Genomic DNA, 21,251 nt, shown 5'->3' on the forward strand with positions numbered 1-21,251 from the left:
AGTAAACAATCCATTGGGTAAGTGTGCTAAACGTAACAAAATATACTGTACACTGCTCCTCATCCTCATGCAACAGGATCATGGTCCAGACAAATGTGGGTGACTATAATGGATTAGATCTGACTATATGCCACTTGACCCATAAATGTTCAGCATGATCGGCTGGAATATAAAGGCCACCTTTCTCATTGCAGTTTTTACACCTGCCTCTCGTGGATTTAGTTAGCATACTGGCAGTCGGATTGCCAGTAGTCAGAATACAGAGGACAGAATCTTGATACTGGTCAGAAGACCGGCAACAGTATCCCAATACTGCTCAGAGTGCAGTGCCGGAATCCCAACTGTTGGCATCATGATCGTAAGTATAACAGAGATAATTAGCCTACAGGGAGGTGGGTTGTGTGTGTGTGTGTGGGGGGGGGGGTTTAGCTCTAGGCACTAGAACTAGGGTAGCCAACCCTAGTCTTCGAGAGCTACCAACAGAGCATGTTTTGCAGGTCTCCTCACAAAATCACAAGTGAGCTAATTAGCTCCATCTGTGTATCTTTTAAAATGTGTCAGTGATTAATGAGTGCAGCTGTGCAGCAGCTAGGTTGTCTGGAAAATGTGAACTGTTGGTAGCTCTCGAGGGCTAGGGTTGGCTACCACTGCAATAGAGGTAGGTTAGGCTGCAGGAGGGTGGGGGGGAGGGTGTTAAGGTTGTACAGTTAGTATTCTTATCTACTAGATCTTGAGATCCTGAATATTGGGATGCCGCTGTCAGTCTTCTGATCACCGGCCCCTCTACTATCCTGCCTCTCAGAATATGGCTATTCCAAGTTGGCGGTACAAAAAGCACATAGTGATGCATTAACTGCACAATGATACTCACCTGTTGGTACCTAAAGGAATCCGATCTTTTCTTTTGATTTAATTGCCATTCTTTAAACTCAAGGACAGCCTCATCCACACTGATCATTCCTAGTTTGACACGCTCTTGTAATGTAATTAATTCCCGCTGGCCAGGAGTTTTCATGCCAACAAAGGGGTCATACACACTGGATTGCTGCCGGTCTCTCCTTATCTTAATACTTGCTCCTGGAAAAAGAAATTCATAATGACAAAAACTGCTTGTATCTGTATTTCCCACTGTTATCAAAATGATGGGCCTTATTCTGGTAATTCTCTTAAGGCTCCCATACACTATGCGATTTTGGGCCGATTTCATCCGATTTCGGCACTTTGGGCCGATAACCGGGTAAAATTGGCCCAGAATCGCAGGTGTGTGACTTTTGATCCGATGTGCGGCCCTGTGTGCATCGGACCGGATCAGGGAGGTTGGACGTGAAGCACATAAGATCACGTCCGACCTCCCTGAATATATGCCTGACCAGGGGAGAAGTGGGGCGGGCGGTGATCATCATCTGCGGGACGAGCAGGGGGCGGCGAGTGCTTTCACTAGCAGGCGGCGAGTGCAGTGGCGGGTATTTCATTCCTTCTCAGATGGACAAAACCATGTGCACGGCAGGTGGGGCAGATGTAACATGTGCAGAGAGAGTTAGATTTGGGTGGGGTTTTTCTTCAAAGTCTAATTCTATCTGCACATGTTATATCTGCCCTCCTGCAGTGCACATGGTTTTGTCCATCTGAGAAGGAATTTTCCTCTAAGAGTGAACCAGAATAAGGCCCGATATCTGTACAACATATTGTGATGACCTAGTTTATGTACAGAATAAAGGACCTAGATGTATGTGGTTACATTACCCTATACCTTGTGTAAATAGAAATGGTGATGATTACAATTCATTATTGAAACCAATCTTCAAAGATTTTTGAAGGTGATGGAATAGTCCTTTTATTTTTACTACTCTCTTTAGATGAGATCAACTACTGTCATTTATTTCACAGTACTATAAAAAAGGCAAATCAAAACCAATATTGGCACTTTCCTGGACACCTCTTCCAATTGCTCTCTTCCATTTACTGAAGCGTCTGAGAAGTTTCCTTCATTCCGCAAATACCCATTTTGCTTTTATGCAAGCAAAACATTATTCTGTTACAGGTTGTTCTTAGAGGTGACTGGGAAAATACTTTAGACATTGTTAAAGTGGCTTACATCTGTATTTCCCACTGTTATCAAAATGATGGGCCTTATTCTGGTTCACTCTTAAGGCCCCCATACACTAGCAATTGACAAAAACTGCTTATATCTGTATTTCCCACTGTTCTCAAATGATGGGCCTTATTCTGGTTCACTCTTAAGGCCCCATACACTATGCAATTTTGGGCCGATTACATCCGATTTCGGCACTAAAATTGGCCCAGAATCGGATTTTGCAGCGTAAATGATTGCCGCATTAACAACTTCTCCTGCCTTCGGTAATACAAGTCAGCCTGACTTTTATTACAGTGGCTATCCTAATTAGCAACTGGGAGAGGCAATGACACAATGGGGTTTGGCAGTGGGGCGGCATGACGTCACACCCAGTTGCTACAACCCTTTACATGGTGGCCCGGTGCCTTCCTTTGCAGCTAGGTTGCACAAACAGAAGGCTAACATTAATATGCGAGCCCATGGGCACGGCACCTCATACTGAACTAGTCCCATTGTCTGATTGCACAATAGAATTTTGAAAACAAACCGAAAAACTATTATAACAAAATGTGCTGCAGAGAATAACCCCACTGACACGTGATTGTTTAATGTCTTATATGTAACACAGGAACATACGGTAGTGTTACTTTCACTTGTTTGCAACACTTGACAAAAACAAAGTTTTAGCACTTATTCAAGCCTCAGACAGTACTTTGTTGAGATATGTGTATCCTGTAGCTGGGATATACTAATCCGGTGATACCAGTCAGGGAATGTTAAAATACACTAGCAGTAATTATAGATAAACCTCCTGTTCCATAAAAAAAAACTGCTGCCGCTTGTATAAAGTTTAGTAAAGTATGAATTGTATTCCGTAATTTTCTTGGTATGTACAAATTGCATGTCAAAGCCTTCCAATATTAAATGTGGCCACTAGATGTCAGTATTGTAAGACATTTAGGTCCAGATAACGGAGAAGACAAAGTAGTAATAATAGAAGGGGAAACACATACATACACCTAGGGGGTTATAATCCATATGCTCCCCTGCGTGCTCACATAGGGGAGTGATGGTTTGGAACTGAGCGTACACATGTCTGTGCAGCCGCTTGGTGCGAGCAGGCGCGGCAAATTGTTTATTCGCGGGCCGTTTGCATCAAGCAGCGCAGGCATGGGGAGAGGGGTGGTGGGCCGTCATCGTGCCCATGGGCCGTCGTCATGCCCATGGGTGTTCCCATAAAAACACTGGGAGTTCCCATGGAAATTTGCCCGTGACACGGGTGTGGGGGGGGGGCAGCTGACGTCAGTGGATGTCAGAGAGGTGTCTTAAATCTGCGTGCGCTTGAAAAATCATTGCGACCAATGATTTTGTGGAAATTGTTGTGCAGGGGGGGATTTGTGCGGGCAGCGCACAGATGACACGCAAAAAGAAAAGCGAAGAATAGCAAGTATAAGAATAGACCAAAGTGGATGAAGGAAAGTGACTATTTTTGCTCTATATTTAATGGTGAAAACACAAAGGCGTCACCTACATTCGAGAGACCATACATACCCTACTATAGTGTAGACAAAAATACACTGCTTAAAAAAAGAAGTACTTTCAATTCTCAAAATGAAAGTCAATGGTATTAAAAGAGCTAAGAATAGTGTTTGCTGCACTATAGCCAAACTATGTAACCCATCCCTGCTGATAGGTGTAGTTCTAGGTAATTGGAGAATGACAAATGGAGTGTAACTGTAAGAGAAGAAGGCAGCGGAGAAGAATATGATAACTATACACCAGTGACAGCTTCACAAAAAGAAAAAAGAATTTTGTCCACTTAGTCATGAATTGGCAAAATGTGAGGCAGCCTGCAATGGTTGCTGGGAGGTCATCTCAGGCACTTCTAGTGGAGTTAGATTTGAGCAATTCATTTTCGGCCTGACTCAGAGTTCATGCAGGCAGCACACAGATATACTATTATTATGAATCTGAGGAGGAATGCCTTCGTCGAGTTTCACACTCCTTGGAGCGTTCCCAAGAGGATGGGCGGGAAGGGGGCGGGCAAAGGGCGCCCAGCATTTTATTGGTGTGCCCGCAAAAACGATGGGCGCGCCCATAGAAACACTGGGCAAATGCAGGCATGCCCATGTGCCCTTGGGGTGGATGATTTTCATTACATGATGTCGGTGCCCGCCCCCAATTTGACGGACAGTGGGCATCTGAGCGAAGGCTGGAGTAATGGTTCAATGGTGAGCGACCTTCGCCTGATATCTCCGCCTTGCCAGCGGATGTGTTAGCGTACACTAGTCAGATCGCTCAGCAATGGGGCCGAAATCACCCTGGGTGTATGCCCCTTAACTCTCTCTGCACATGTTACATCTGCCCCACCTGCAGTGCACATGGTTTTGCCCCTTTTGAGAACAAATTTGCCCTGCGATAAGGTCTGAGTTAGACCATATGTTATACTGCATCATTTTGGTGTTACCCCCCCTTGTGATGCCATAAGTATGATAAGAAATAATACAAAAAAAATCAAAACAAAAAACCCAAACACACACATTGCAGACATCCAGGTTCTTCAATGCTGTCAAATTCTATGTTCACATCGATCACAGACTACAAATGACCAAATAGATAAGCTGAATAGGATTTCTACATTCAGCCCATGCTTCTGTATGCTAAACTACATATGCTGGTTAACAGGAGTTCAGTAACTCTCACAGGTGGATGTATCAAACTTTGGAAAGAGATAAAGTGGAGAGATATAAAGTACTAACCAATCAGCTTCTGCGTGTTTGAACAATGACAGAAAGTGATTGGTTGGTACCAAGGATTGATACATATACCATGCAATATGATGCCAACTAGACTTTGTTGTACACATTTTAAAAAGAAAATCTATTGGTTCCCCCAATAACTGTCTATAGACACACTGAGGCTTCCCAAGCATCATTCATGTATAAGGAATCATATGGCACGTGCTACTTGCAACTCACCCATTGTTGGATGTGAAGAGTCCGTATAAATGTTTTCTTTCCTCATTGGCATTTTCTTTGAGAAAACTACAAATACAATACATTTTGACATTTGACCGTTAATAAGTCATTTATTTCCTACAATTGCTGTATTTTAATATTCTGTGTACAGTCATTTGGAAAGAACGATATAGGTTATAAGTGAACTTGTACAGTATGCAAAATGTGACAGAGGTGTAACAAGCTAAAGGCCAATTATAAAAGTGTATATCGCCTGGGTCTATTGCACAAATTCACACCTGACCGTTTCTCTGCTAATTTGTAGAGACCTGCGATCAAATATATTCCGCCCTGTGCAAGCTTGCAAATATTTTGTAGGCCTGCGATTAGCTGCAAATCCATTCGCAATCACTCACCAGCAAATGATTTTTCCAGTGTGTGCAGTCTGTGCGTATCCCAGGACTTACTCGGTGGTTGCCATAGATACAGGCTGTTTGGGGCCAGAGTTGAAGTTGCACAACGCCTGGGCATGCCTGTATTGTTCCTGACAGCTGGTTATGGCCAGCTATCAAAAAAGTAGCAGAATTTTATGGCGGGGTAGCCTTGCGCATGCGTTCTATAAGCAGTAAGCAGCCGCAGTGTATCGATTGTCATCCAGGTCTGCAAATTCGCAGCCGTCTGATCAGGTTTGAATAACCCCCTGTGTGTGAATACATCTGCTGGGGATGATGCAGAGGTGAATGTATGCAAGTCTGCATGGCTTATCTTGTGTACATATAAATGGCGGTACTTGTTTCCTATCTGGGCGCCCAGGTTTTCTACGTACGGCACCGTAATGAAATCGGATCGCATCGCATCGGATTCGGTACTCGATGATGTATGATGGCATACGATGCGATGCGATCCGATTTAATTTTTTAGTGGACTGATAATGGCAATTTACCGCCCCATTACCAACGACACCACCACTATCCACGTGATCCCGAAGCGTGGCGAGCGCAGCGAGCCCCGCGAGGGGCGGCAGTACGCGTCCTCCGACTTTTTCATACCCCCACTATCCACGTCGGCGTGGAGTTGAGAATAGAAAGTGTGGCGAGCGCAGCGAGCCACCGAGCCCGAAGCGTGGCGAGCGCAGCGAGGGGACGCGTATACCTGTGAAGCCTGCGAGGGGACACGGATACCTTCACAGGTATCCGTGTCCCCTCGCGGGCTTCACAGGTATCCGCGTCCCCTCGCGGGGCTCGCTGCGCTCGCCACGCTTCGGGCTCGGTGGCTCGCTGCCCTCGCCACACTTTCTATTCTCAACTCCACGCCGACGTGGATAGTGGGGGTATGAAAAAGTCGGAGGACGCGTACCGCCGCCCCTCACGGGGCTCGCTGCGCTCGCCACGCTTCGGGATCACGTGGATAGTGGTGGTGTCGTTGGTAATGGGGCGGTAAATTGCCATTATCAGTCCACTAAAAATTAGTGCTATTCTCCGTATAAAAATCGGATCGCATCGCATCGTTCAATATCGTGTATGTGCATTTGTGGTATCCGATGCGATGCGATCCGATTTTTATACGGAGAATAGCATGGTGCGCAATTAACGTAGCGGGCGCCCAGATAGGAAACAAGTACCTAAATGGCTATGCAGATTCGCAACCATTATGCACAACATTACAACTTGAAATGCAGAACAGGGGTATGAAAGGTTCTACATACAAAATCACTCATTCAGACCTGCACATAAGTGTATATACAACTACAAGGTAGGTGCATGTACAGCATGATGATGATGATTTGTAGTGGAGCAGTTGTGCAGGTTGCCAATGGATCATGAGACACATACAGCCCTGAGCAATAGGTTACTGACTTTATGGCTTCTGCATCCAGCAATGGACAGCCATTTGGACAATGGGAGGGGCAGGTGCAGACAAGTGGGCAGTGCGGGGGCATGATCATGTCATCGTGGTCAGACCCCTGCTAAACAATACCACTATTACTAGCACTGCAAAGAAAGGGTAAGGCTGTGATGATACAGTCCAACACAAATCTCGCCATCAAGTGACGTGGACAAGTGGGCAGCTGTGGGCGAGCACAAACAGGGGTCAGGGGGATTGCCTGCTTTTCTGGGCACAGCCAACTAAGACTTGTGGGTCTCCCTGACATTGCAGCAGTAGAGGCAAGAGTGCTCTGCATATGTAATCAATAGAGACAGGATTATATGCATTTGCATACTTGCATATGCATTCGCATATTTTGCCCATTCTCACTTGTTATTGCATATTTTACCGAAAATCTAGTGATATTTTAGGACCCACCACCTTTCCACCTACGAATCAGAGCACTGATTTGCCCTCCTGCTGGCCAGGTAGTGGTAGAGTCAGTGTGCAGGCCGGGCCAATATGTGCGCAGTGTGGGGGACATTGCTCTAAGCTGCCAATCTATTTTAATAAAAGTCAGTCGGGGCGGGTTATGCCACAAATCTCCTGAACCTTTGCCTGCCCCTGGCCTGGGACTTTGCGCCAAGAGAGAGACTTCTGCAGCAGAGGAGGTGGGCGGAAGGATTGTGACATCACGCGGCGCGGAGGAAACTCCGGGTCACAGTGAGTATGCGGCGCAGGGAGAAAGCCTTCCACTGCGCCGCTTTCACATGCTATGCTGACATTTGATCCATCTGCGCTGGAGATGAGGGTCTGTGTAGTTGATAACAGAAGAGCCTAGGACGCTGCAGTATGCTGTAGCAGCCTGGAAGAAAAAAAAATCCTGTGTACGGCACTAAACATCTGCAGATGCTGTGGGCCTATTTTTGAGGTTTATTTGCAACTAATAGGATGCTGATTTTTAAATAAATAAGTTAAAAAGTTTTTTTCATTATTTAATGTAGCATATTTTAACACTTTTCATGCATATTTTAAGTATTTTTCATGCATATTTGCATGCATATTTCAAGCTTTTTATATTGCATTTAATCCTGTCTCTAGTAATCAAATACACTTTTCTGGGCATTTTTTTCTTTGTAATGTAAGTTCACTTTATTTCCATTCACCACATTGTATATAAGGGTAAGCTCATAGATGTTACAGCAGAGATGGCATTATAATCAATCTCTAGGACTAGCTTGGCTTTAAACCAAAATGCATGGATGGTCCACAAGGTACTTGGTTAACATCACTTAAAAATGTACATAATAAAAGTGTTTAATACAAATCAGGTCCTTTTGCGATGCGGAAATGGCCATGTGCCCATCAGATCATTGAGGATTGCCCCTATAATTACACCCAGTCATTACCTTTATTGTATTTATATGACTCGCTTTGCAAACTGAAAACCTGTTTTTATACTGCTCTGCAAACTGCCTTCTCCATATTCTGCAAGAGAACCTGCCGAACTCTACCAGTGGTTTTGGAGCTAAAAGTGACACCATGGAAACTTTTGTTGTGTATAATACAACCATGGAAAGTGTAAGGTGGAATACTCCAGGAGGTGACAGAAGATCATCACTTTAGTTGAGCCTCATGCAGCAGAAAGAGAAGGGATACCCATCAGCCGAGTCACAGTTAGAACACAGGGCTACCATCAGAATGTGTGGGGCACTAGCTTGACAAATAGGCAGGGCCCCTTCTCCCTTATGGAACTCCCGGCATGTCTGGTGAGACCTCTGGTGTCCGCGGCACTGACCACACTACTCTACCTCTACCTCTACATTGCTTCACGGAAAAGTGAACTTTGTTTGTGACAAATCATACTTGATCCAATCTCAGGCCCCCTTTCTATCCAGGCCCGGACTGGAGTCCTGGCAGGCCCATCCTAATGGCAGCCCTGTTGGAACATCACAGGGGTAAGTAAGCAGAGGTAGTTACCCAGTATAAGCCCACTGCACTGCCCCTAGCACTATAAACCTTCCCTTTCTGAGGTTTTGACCACATACTGTTCTGGACCAAAGGACCACGTAAATAGCAACACAGAAACATTAGCCCTACATACACTACATGGACCCTGGCTATGAACATTGATTGCAGCTATAAAGGAAACCCTCTCAGTACCAGTGCACAGTGCAGCTTTCAGGTACAGTGTTACGCATTTGCCTCCTTCCTCTATATGAGATTTCTAAAATAAATATAACTGAGCAAACAAAGATTTGACTACTTCTGTCTTTTATGTAAAGTAGGCAAAGACTTGCTATCAGCAGATTACATGAACGAGGAAGTGTGTGTGACTATAGACTTTCATTGCCACTAACATTCTCTGAACGTTATATAAGAGAATTACGAAAGAGAACGGGCATTGTGTGCATTTCCAAACATCTTTCTTTCACACAGCTATTCCATTACAGTGCAGAACAATAATAAGTAGCACAAAAATGAACGTTTGCAATGTGCTTTGTTGCCACGGTTTTACCACGGAGCTTATTCCCTATAATATAAGATCTTTTTCTCTTAATCCTGCTGACATGTTAGTTAAGTCTGTCACAGCTCAGGGTATGGGGCCTAGAAAATGGTGTAGTGAAGCCAGTACTGGGACATCATTGGTCAGATGTAATATCATGTGGTTTGTCCCGTGAGCTGTGACCAAACACCCAGATTACACGTAGTGGCACGTTGGCGGTTAAAGAAACCCATCGTACCTGCTCCTTGCACCTGCAAACAGGTGATTGCATAAAAGCCGGGTTCCTTTCAGATTAACACTAAGAAACTCTGTAGAGAATCTAAGCAGTGGAGGGTAATGGGAGGTGGAATCCCCACAGTTTCCCTACTGCTTAGTGATTCGCTAGTAGTATCAATATTATGTATTTGCACCTGCCTCTGACCACCCCTTTTCCAAGCGTGTGTGCGGCTTTTTGCAGATCTGCAGGTGTTCGTAATTGCACGGTTATACTATACTTATATACAGGATCAGAGAAGTCTTGACGCTTAATCATATCTGCCATATATATGCACCCAAGATCTCTGAATTTCTATTAGTATTCAAATCTTACTTATGATACTTGTTAGTGTGCTGGGAGGAACATTTACTACTATTTTAGATTGCTTTTCTGAGACACAAGGCATTTGGAGGGCATGCTAGTTCTTGTAGTACCATTTGGAGTATCTAGGGGTAACTCTGTGAAAATGTTAACTTCCACTCCAAATCTTATCGTTGATACTTTTTAGTGTACTTGAGGAAATAAGTTTTTTCCTTTACTACATTTAGCCTGTATTAGAATACCATGATCCCATTTATTCAGGTGCAAGTTGGTGCAATTGGCAGAATCTCTTAAATCAGCATTGGTGTGTATATATATATAGGCGGCCATTGTTCCGGGCACGCACAGAGCGATTTCATGCAAGATACGCTATGCCAAATAGCATAGCACTCTGCATTTTCTCACTAATGTGGTCTTTTTACAACGCACAAGAGCATAAAATGTATCACACGAGAACAAATAAACCCTCAATTTAATAAGACATAAAATATAAAACTATTCCCATAAATCTTAAACATGTCACTTCAATCTCACCCTGTGAAATGTAAGGTTGTGCATCTACTGGTTCATCCGTTCTTGGAACAGGAACAGGAGGCCGGGTCATTGCGAATGATGTGTGTAGCGTGCCATCACAAACTGTGTCATAAAGTTTATCAGAACATATGTGATATGGATCTTCTTTACTGCTGTCGTCATCATCATCATCATCACCATCCAAGCTACTTCCTAGACATTGACAGTATCAACATAAAAAAAAAACGCATGAACATAAATAACAGACTTGGTTTTTGAGAATTTAAAATACAGATAAGTTATAACAATTATAACAATTGTGATATTTATTTTGGTTTTTAAATGATGGAACCTGTTACACCTCTATCGAAGTAGAATTCAAAGTCAAACTGAGGAACCTATTCTTTTTGCTTCGTAACCAGAATATATTCACAGCCCTGTGTGCACCCACGGTGAACATTCTGCACACACCCTACACAGCGGGCGGGGGGCGGAGAGGGGTGTGGGGCGCCGGGCAGCCTCCTTACCATATGGGAACCCCCAGTGTTCCATAAGCGTGCCCATGAGAACACTGGGCATTCTCATGGTAATGAGGGCATGACGGACAGGCGGGGGGTGGGCAGCTGACATTACCAGATGTCAGCTGTCCGCCTACTTCCCCCCGAGTGGACACGCATATGTAAGGTTGCCCAGAGCAACCTTACATATGCGGCAGCCCGGCATTCCCCAGGGCGGAGTTTGGTGGACTCGCAAGGCTGCAAATTCGTAGCCTTGCGAGTCAACCAGAATAACCCACTGAGTCAACGAACAACCAAGGTCTACCAAATAGAGTCATTCATTACAAGCAAAGAGAAGATCATATTAATATTTCTAAATAAAAATAGTCTATGACATAATATGGTTATTTTTATTTTATGGATGCAAGACTAGTGATACACAATATTTTAAAGTCAAGAGCATCAGAGCATACCACCATCAGCAATGCTTCTGAGCTCAGATCCCCATGTCTTTCGTAACCTCCAAATGACTTTTCTCTTTCATCTGCTATATCTCCTTTAATGTTGGCATGGCACCTAGACTCATTCTACCATCAGTCCTACAGTGACGTTTTGAGCATTATGTTGGCTATAGGTCTGTGTAATGTTTTAACAAATGTCTAGTTTATTCAAAAGATTGCCAAACTGCTAACTTTATGTTAATGAACAGGAGCAGAAACTGCATCTTTCTTTAATGCATTTCTCCCAATATGTGGAAAGCAACAATTGAAAAATGTTGCACCCCAAACAAAAGAAGTCCCCAAAACTCAATCAAAAACAACCCAATTTTTGTGTTTCTTCTTCTTCAATTCATTCTTTTCCACATTGGGCTGAAATCATGACTGTTTTTCCAACTACTGGGAGTATGATAACAAAATTCCCATTAGTGCTCACTAGAACGTTAAGAGCTATATGTACTGTAGGGGTTATTCTGTTCTATCGCAAAGGCAAAGTCACTCTCAGATGGACAAAACCATGTGCACTGCAGGTGGGGCTGATGTAACATGTGCAGAGAGAATTAGATTTCGGTGGGGGTGCACTTCAAACTGATATCTATATTGCAGTGTAAAAATAAAGCAGCCAGTATTTACCCTGCACAGAAACAAAATAACACCCAAATCTAACTCTCTCTGCACATAACATCTGCCCCCCCTACAGTGCACATGGATTTGTCCACCTGAGAGTGAATTTGCCTTTGTGAATGAACCAGAATAAGCCCCTGTATGTATAAGGGGATAACCTAATACCTGCTATTGCTATCACAGGTAATAGCCCTGCCTAGGTCTATCTAATTACCCATGAAAAGCTATCAGGGAAGCAGTTTATCAGGATAATGGTTCACCTGTCTCAGGTAGGCAAAGCAACATTCCCAAAAATGGGCTGGACTTTCACTGAACTACTGTATGTCTAGGAGCAGTAGTCATCGGAAACAAATTCCTTGTGTATTGTGTATTGAGTTGCACTGTATACTTGGCAATAAAGAGATTCTGATGTGTTTTTCGAGAACTCATGCTTTTTTTGGGTGATGCATTTTGGTCAGCCCAATAAAAAAAAACAGTGGCATAACATCAGGAGTTTTTTTTTTTTTAACCCATTGTTTTATCAACCAAAATAGAATATCCCTGTAAATATGATAATGCCCAGATTACCCTCTGTTATCGCCCATGGTTCCATATTGTTGCCCTACCCTTCCGCTGTACTTAACACTATTTGGGACTTTTGTAACCGCCTCCGAGCTGTAGACTGTGGCGAAAATCTATTGACTCCATATTTTTAAAGCAAAATGTAAAAAGGCGAAACCACAAATTGAGTTCGCGCATTGGACCTTATTCTGTTCCGTTCGTAGCCGCTTATGTTCGCATTGGGACCAATGTTTGGTGTATGCAGATGCGCAGCTGCATTTCTGCACATGTGTATATGCCGAGTGGTGTTCCCATGCTAATGCGGCAGTGACGCGGGTGCATCCATCCATGTTTTGGAACCGATTGTAGTGTTTTTACCATTCAATGGTGGCATTCCAATGTTTGCCGCTATCGAATGGTAAACATTTGATGGTGTTGCAATGGTTATAGTGGGTCCCACCCCTCTAACCCCCCAAACCCCCCCCCAAAAGGGGGTGGAGCTATAAACGACCGAAGGGGTGGGGCTATGGGCAGCTGAGGGGGCGGAGTCCACCAGGACTGCAGTAAATCAGAGTCATGGCTGCACGGGGAGGGTAAGATGCCCCTAATAGAATGTGCTGCGAACGCCTATGGGTGCATAATGTGCAATGGGCATTACAGTGTGTGACCTTGTGTGTAATGGGCATTACGGCGTGTGGCATTATGTGTAATGGGCATAACGTGTGGGGTGTAATGGGCATTACGGTGTGTGGTACAATATGTAATAGGCTTTACGTATGTAGCATAATGTGTAATAGGCATTACGATTAAACAATGTACATTGAATTAAGTAGCCTGGCACTGTTTAGGCTTGGGAGGAGTGGGGGTAGTGATCTGTGTGGACGTAAACGTGGGAGGACATGCCGGTTGCAAAAGTGGGATGTAAGGTAATGTTTTTCCTAGCTAAGCCACACCTTTTTCCCTGCTTAGGCCACACTATTTTTTTTGTGTATGTGCCTGCGGTGTGTGCAAATTATTCAGTGACAAGTTATCTGTGAGGGTCGCACATTTTCAACTGTTTGCAATGGGAGCCAAATTGGCTAGAAATGTCCCTGGCATGTTCTTACTGTTAATATCAACCCGGTCAGGAACATATTAGCTTAGCCTGAGAGGGATGACTAGATCCACCTCCCCTGCCTTTTTCCCCAATAAAAAAATATTATTTAAAATAAATCTACAACAGGTCGCTTACCTTGTAGGAGTTTGCGTAGCACGGATTCATTGGAGGTTAGAGCATGTGGTTTTACTGATGGATCTTTAACCTGCATCATATCAATGTCTGCAGGGAAATAGGTTACACTTTATTATCACACATCTAACTGAAGATGGTATTAAACTACTTCAAGAATAAATAATGTTCATTTTATTAATAATAATAATCATAATAATAATAACAACAGTGGCATTACTGCCGAGGGTGCAGCTGCTAGTTGTTTCTAGGGCCCGCAGCTCCCCCTACCCCCACTGAAGTGGGCCCTCAATGCTCATAGCTTTCTCCCTCCCTGCTAGAGAGAGCGGTCAGTGGCATAGCCCCCTCCTCCCGGCACCTGCAGCCGCAGAGGATGCAGCAGCGTGTCCCCCCACCCCACCCAAAGTTTTTACTCTCTACATCACTCTCTCCGCCTTTCTTCCTCTTTCCCTTTCTATCCCCACACCCTCACTCTTCATCTCGCTCTCCCAGTGGCGTACCTACTGTGAGTGTAGGCGGTCCCAGAGCACTTCTGGGGCCCAGATCCCCCTGCGACCACTTAGTTTCTAGTGAGCATCCGTAATATCCTAGTGACCGCCGGTCAATGTTGCGAGCAGTGGTGTCGTGTCACTACAACTAATAGGGTTGTGTGGCTTTCTGTGAGTGAACTTTCACCACCAGTAACCGCTGGATGTAGGCCTCTTATCCGTGTGTGTGTGTGTGTTTGTGATGCCTTGTACCCCCACTCAATCTGTGTGTCATCCTATACCTGCACTGTGTCCGTGTACCTCCTCTCTGTAGAAGGGGGGCCCTTCAAAATGTTGCTATGGGGCCACCAAGTTATAGTTACGCCCTAAATAATAATAATAATCATAACAATAATAATAATAATTAGATAGAAAGCTTAGCCTTAAATAGGGAGATAAACCCAGACCCTTTATATGATTCTTTTTGTATATTTTTCTGTGCGCTTGTAGATTTTTCTACACAAAGAATACTATTACGCCGTAATATTGTAATGATATACTCTTTTCACTAAAATTTGTGTTACGGCATGTGTAGTGAAATATGTACAGAACACATTTGTATTGTTATGATTTACAATGCTTCAATTAAAATACATTTTTGGGAACAATAATAGGGAGATAGAAGTGGGATCATGGTGTAACCATATTTATAGAATGGCTTTGTGTGGCACAGCCTTCAATGCCAGCACCAGTCTCCTGTACCGATTACTTATATGAATGCCCCTTGGGAGAATTCCAAAAAGTGTCATTCTGGTATTAATGGTAAATCATCTCTCAGTATATACAGTATGTCTAGTGTCCGTTTGTGTGTCTCTGAAACACTGCCATCTGTTGGCAGCGAGTGAAACTACATCTCTTTCTCTCTTACACATGTACAAATTTTGAGGCAAGCACAAGTTAGCAGACTAGCTTTCGAATCATTTGCTAGTAGCTTACTATGTGTTCAACATATTAAGTACGTTTATGTACCCAGAATTTACAGATCAGCAGACACGACCAAAGGCAGTGGATTAGGAATGGGATCATTCGTCAGACTGCATTTAGGTCTACAGTCATTAGGTCGACCCGACTAGGTCGACTGGCAGGTAGGTCGACCTGACTTAAGGTCGACATGGGCCAAGGTCGACATGACTTAAGGTCGAATTTGCATAAAGGTCGACATGAGGAAGGTCGACTGGTCATAAGGTCGACATGGGTTTTTCACTGTTTTTTTATCCGAATGTCGACACAGTCGACATGGACACAGTTGGCAATGAGAATCGGACCCTCGCATCGCTCGCGATGCTTCGGGCACGGTGCCTCGCTGCGCTCGGCACACTATTTTATTCTCCCACCACGCCCTAGTGGATGGTAGGGCATGAAATACCGCCTGTCGGCACATGTCGGCTCAAAAAACAGTGAAAAACCCATGTCGACCTTATGACCAGTCGACCTTCCTCATGTCGACCTTTATGCAAATTCGACCTTAAGTCATGTCGACCTTGGCCCATGTCGACCTTAAGTCAGGTCGACCTTCCTGCCAGTCGACCTAGTGGGGTCGACCTAATGACTGTAGACCTAAGTTCATTCTAATAGATGACCGCATCCCGTGGATTAGATGTGCTTGACGTGCACGCCATTTAAAACAGACGTGGGAGGAGGAGAGACCAGACAAATCAACCAATCAATCTTATTAACCCTTTGAGTGCCAACGTTGCTGTGCGAGATCCTCAAAATATTCGCTAAAAGTGCCAGCGTCGCCAATAGCGACCATTCTGTTTTAGGGTACAATATGTAACTATTTTAGCAACATCCCATCTAAAATAGAACTCCCATCTTAGTACATAAACCCCAGAGACTCTGCAGTCCCTTGTCCCCACAGACAATGACAGCCATGAAAGCCATGCCGACAGCCTTTTAACTCCGTTATACAGGTGAATTCCCCGATTAGTCTTTTCTGAGGCTAATGGCCCTTATTCAGATCTGATTGCAGTACAAATTTGTTCTCAAAATGGTCAAAACCATGTGCACTGCAGGTGGGGCAGATGTAACATGTGTGGAGAGAGTTAGATTTGGGTGGGGTGTAATGAAACTGAAATCTAAATTGCAGAGTAAAAAATAATGCAGCCGGTATTTACCCTGCACAGAAACAAAATGACTCACACAAAACTTACTCTCTCTATACATGTTACATCTGCCCCACCTGCAGTGCACATGATTTTGCCCATTTTGGAAACAACTTTGTACAGCAATCAGATCTGAATAAGGGCCAATGGCCCAAGACTGGAACAGGTCCTAATGGATGGAGTCCCAGTGATTTTCCCTAAAATGAATTAGTTTAAGAAAAATCAGACTCGCTCTGGGCATGCATGAAAAAATAAGCAGTGATTGCATCTCATTTTCTGTACTGTAATTGAATAGCAAAATCCTGCAGCCACAGGGTTTTTCCAAGTTCCCGCTCTCATTTGAATCACCCATACCAGGAATTTGTTGGAAATCATTGTGGTGTCTCAATACACACGTATACATAAATATTATATACATTTCTTCTATAATTCTTGGATATATTTATTTGTTTATTTTTGTTGGTATATTTTATTTCTATATACGTGTATTTTTATGTGAACCCATTTATCATGCTTAGGTACTTATATGTTAGCCGGGCGCCTGGCTATGCTACGCTGACAACGTAGCTTTGGCTACATTGTCAGCGTAGCCATTGCTGAGTGCCCGGCTCATAGGTGCGGGGGCAGGCGGAGGGTAGGTGCGGCTGGGCACAGGGGGGAGACGGCAGCCGCCCTGCTGTTACTTACGGGCAGGGCGGCCGCACACGGCGGTGTTGGCTGAAGGGCTGCACGGTGGGGGCTGCGTAATGGCGGCGGAGGAGGGAGATCCTGGCAGCCACTGGGGGAGCATCACATGGTTTCCCTTCTCCCCCCAGCGGCACTACGCTAATAGTGTAGTAAACTTCAACTGTCATGGCGGCCGCGATGCGGGGATCCGAGTTCCGGAGGCAGCGGGGCCAGCTGGCTGGTAAGTATAATCACACACACCACACACACACATACACACACAACACCTACTATGCCCACTATCCACATCCTAACCCCAGTGTCCACGTGAGCGTGGAGTTAAATTTATAAAGTGTGGCGAGCGTAGCGAGCCACCGAGCCCTAGCGTGGCGAGCGGACGCAGATACGCGTGCGCTCGCCACTCTTTCTAAAATGAACTCCATGCCCACATGGACACTGGGGTTAGGACGTGGATAGTGCCCATATGACCCTTTAAGTGTTAGCAGGGCTCCAGTTACGTAATTTGCGTAATTTACGTTATTTTGCGTAAGTTACGTAGTTTACGTAGCCAGCATAGTGGTGTATTGGTATTCTCAATACACCACTACGCAAACTACGTAACGGGCACCCAACTAACATATAAGTACCCATTCTTCAATTGATTTTATGTGTATTAGAGATAAATAAATTATGTGAGAATGGATGATGTATTCATTTATTTATTCTGTGAGAGCAAACAAAACATTTTTTAATACCATAGCACTGTCCCAGTGATCATACATTTTTGTTATTTTTGTTTTCTGATATTGGAGGATCTGCAAAATCCTCTCTGACCACATGCAGCGGGTACATTATACATTATATTACATTACATTATATATACATTATATTTGATTTTGACTGATTTATTTATTTACCTCAAGCAAGGCCGTAACTAGGGGGGGGGCTGGGGGGTCACGCGCACCGGGCGCTGGAGGGGGGCGCGGATTGCGTGTGCGCCGAGAGCCGGCACCCACCCGGTGGCCGGCGCACTCACTACACTGCCTGCTTGAGGTGTTGAACTTGTGACAGGGCCGCCGTCTGCCGTTGCCCGTGCGCTTGCTGATCACAGGCGAGTCAGCGCGGGCGCGGCCATGACACTGTGTCTGTCAGTGTCATAAAAAAAAAAAACATTGTCCAATGGGAGGGAGGGAATGCGAGCGGGCTGTCCAATGGGACGGCGGGTGGGGGCGTGGCCTGGGATGAACGTGCCAGAGGAGGCAGGGGAAGGAAGCAGCAATGTCTACTCTACAGGTACAAGCCAGGCACAAGCCAGGCACAGTCTCCAAGTTTAGTGTGCCAGATATATCATACTGTATACTGTAAGCAGTGCTCCTTTGCCCTCTGACTGCTCCTGTGCTCCCCAGTCCAGCTACTTGTTAGGACTCACAAGGCAGGCAAGGCAGCTCAGCAAAGAGGTATTCTTCTTTGGGAGGGAGAGGGAATGCACACCCCTGGTCTATAATATATGTGTGTGCCCATGCCATGTGTTTGTCAATGTGCCCATGCAATATGTGTCTGTATGCCCCTGCAGTGTATGTTTGTGTGTGTCAGTGTGCCCCTGGTGCCCATGCAATGTGTGTGTGTTTGTGTGTGTCAGTATGCCAATGCAATGTGTGTGTGTCAGTATGCCCCTGGTGCCTATACAATGTGTGTGTGCCCCTGGTGCCCATGCAATGTGTGTGTCTCTGTGCCCCTGGTGCCCATGCAATGTGTGGGTCAGTGTGCCCCTGGTGCGTATACAATGTGTGTGTGTGTGTGTGTGAGTGTGGCCCCTGGTGACTCCCTGCAGTGCCATGATGCATGCAGTGAAGTGCTACGGGGACCATAAAGCTCTAGTTACACCCCTGGCACCATGGGCAGCATTGGCGGCTCCCACCCAGCCCAGCAGAGCCTGCAAGCAGGGTGCAGGCATGAAGAGCACATCAACAGGATAAGATAGAAAAGGGGGGGAGCCGTATTGTAGCAGTGTTCTTCTGTTCGCTATCCCGTTGCTTGCGAGCGACAGGTAGCTCGCCGGGTGCTCAGTGGCTCGGCACTCACTTTACAGTAAAGTTTATCTCCTGCCGGGCTGCCGCTGTGTAGCGGTTCCTCAAATAGTGACCTCCTGCCGCCAAGCGATGACGCGCTTCCCGACGGCGGAGAGGCAGGAGGTCACTATCTGACCTCCTGCCGCCAAGTGAGGAACAGCACACAGCAGCACTTGCCTTCCCATCCCCAGCGCTAGAAATCGCGCTTTATTCCTCCTTCCCTCATGCCTCATGACATGCCGTCAACGCCGCTGCTCCTCCCAATCATTTCCCTGCATCTGGTAATCGATGTTTCATTTTAAAACTGTGTCTGACTCCAGCCTGCATACCTACTGATATATAATGGGCATCATGTGTGTGGCATATGTTTAATGACTCATTAAAGTTTAATGAGTCATTAAACATATGCCACACACGATGCCCATTATACATATGCCCCACACCTTGATGCTCATTAATAAGGAGCATCAAGGTGTGGGGCATATGTATAATGGGCATCATGTGTGTGACATATGTTTAATGGAGCATCACGCTGTGGGGCATATGTATAATGGGCATCATGTGTGTGGCATAAGTTTAATGGAGCATCATGGTGTGTGTCATATGTATAATGGGCATCACAGTGTGCGTCATATGTATAATGGGCATCACAGTGTGTGTCATATGTATAATGGGCATCACAGTGTGCGTCATATGTATAATGGGCATCACAGTGTGCGTCATATGTATAATGGGCATCACGGTGTGCGGCATATGTATAATGGAGCATCACGTTGTGGGACATATGTATAATGGAGCATCACGTTGTGGGGCATATGTATAATGGAGCATCACGGTGTGTGGCATATGTATAATGGGCATCACAGTGTGGGTCATATGTATAATGGGCATCACAGTGTGCGTCATATGTATAATGGGAATCAGGGTGTGCGGCATATGTATAATGGGCATCACAGTGTGCGTCATATGTATAATGGAGCATCATGTTGTGGGGCATATGTATAATGGACATCATATGTGTGGCATATGTATAATGAGCATCCAGGTGTGGGGCATATGTATAATGGAGCATCACGGTGCGTATCATATTTATAATGGGCATCACAGTATGCGGCATAGGTATAATGGGCATCGCGGACTGCACTTTTGGGGTCATGTGTATCTGTAACTGCACTATTGGGGGCACCCCATGTGGCTACAGCTCTTAGAGAGCTGACCATGCCCTCATAGTGGAAAAAATGGGGGATGTAGCCTCGCAGGAGTTCAACGGTAGTAGGTGAACCCTCTGCCTCCAGAGTTTGGATGTATGTTTGTGGCATATTGTGTATCATTCAGGGACAGTGTTCTATCCAGTGGCAGCAGCAATTAACCATTGCTTATAATGTGTACTGGGGGGGCATAACGGTGTGTGCTATAATGTGTACTGGGCATTACGGTTTGTGGTGTAATGTGCTCTGGGCATTACGGTGTGTGCTGGAATGTGTACTGGGCATAACGGTGTGTGCTGTAATGTGTACTGGGCATTACGGTGTGTGCTATAATGTGAATTGATACTACTATGTGACCACACCACTTCTCCCCCCCCCCCCCCCCAAAAAAAAAAAACATGCCCTAAATTTTTAGCGCGCGCCTTCGGTGCGTACTATCCCTGTTTTACGGTTCATATAGTTTCTAGTATATATGTATCTTGATGCAAGTGGACCAGTTGAGGGATAATTTATAAATATATATTTCATTTCAGAATACAGGGTATATATAATAATATATGATATATTGTCTTGTTTGTTGGTTTAATATCACCCTTCTGTTGTCTGTAAGCACACACATATATATATATATATATATATAATTATTTTTTTGGGGGGGGGGGAACTAAATGAATGTCTTGCCCCAGGCACCAGAAACCCTAGTTTCGGCCCTGCCTCAAGCCACATAAATGATTACAACTAATGAGTAAACAAATACTAGCGCCAGAAAGAAAGTCGTGCTCAGGACTCTACACTGT

General features: G+C 44.9%; 1 protein-coding gene across 1 annotated transcript in view; it reads right to left on the minus strand.

Annotated features, from left to right (window-relative positions):
- PIK3AP1 (phosphoinositide-3-kinase adaptor protein 1) overlaps positions 1-21,251 on the minus strand; it is a 129,077-nt gene that overhangs the window by 28,885 nt on the left and 78,941 nt on the right. The window contains exons 9-12 of the mRNA XM_083148880.1: positions 13,883-13,969; positions 10,515-10,706; positions 5,053-5,118; positions 872-1,077 (exon numbers count right to left, since the gene is read on the minus strand). Of these exons, the coding sequence (XP_083005006.1) occupies positions 872-1,077; positions 5,053-5,118; positions 10,515-10,706; positions 13,883-13,969 (551 nt within the window). The remainder of the gene's footprint in view (positions 1-871; positions 1,078-5,052; positions 5,119-10,514; positions 10,707-13,882; positions 13,970-21,251) is intronic.

Source organism: Crinia signifera, chromosome 6, assembly GCF_055691185.1.
Source record: "Crinia signifera chromosome 6, ASM5569118v1, whole genome shotgun sequence".
Taxonomy (NCBI): domain Eukaryota; kingdom Metazoa; phylum Chordata; class Amphibia; order Anura; family Myobatrachidae; genus Crinia; species Crinia signifera.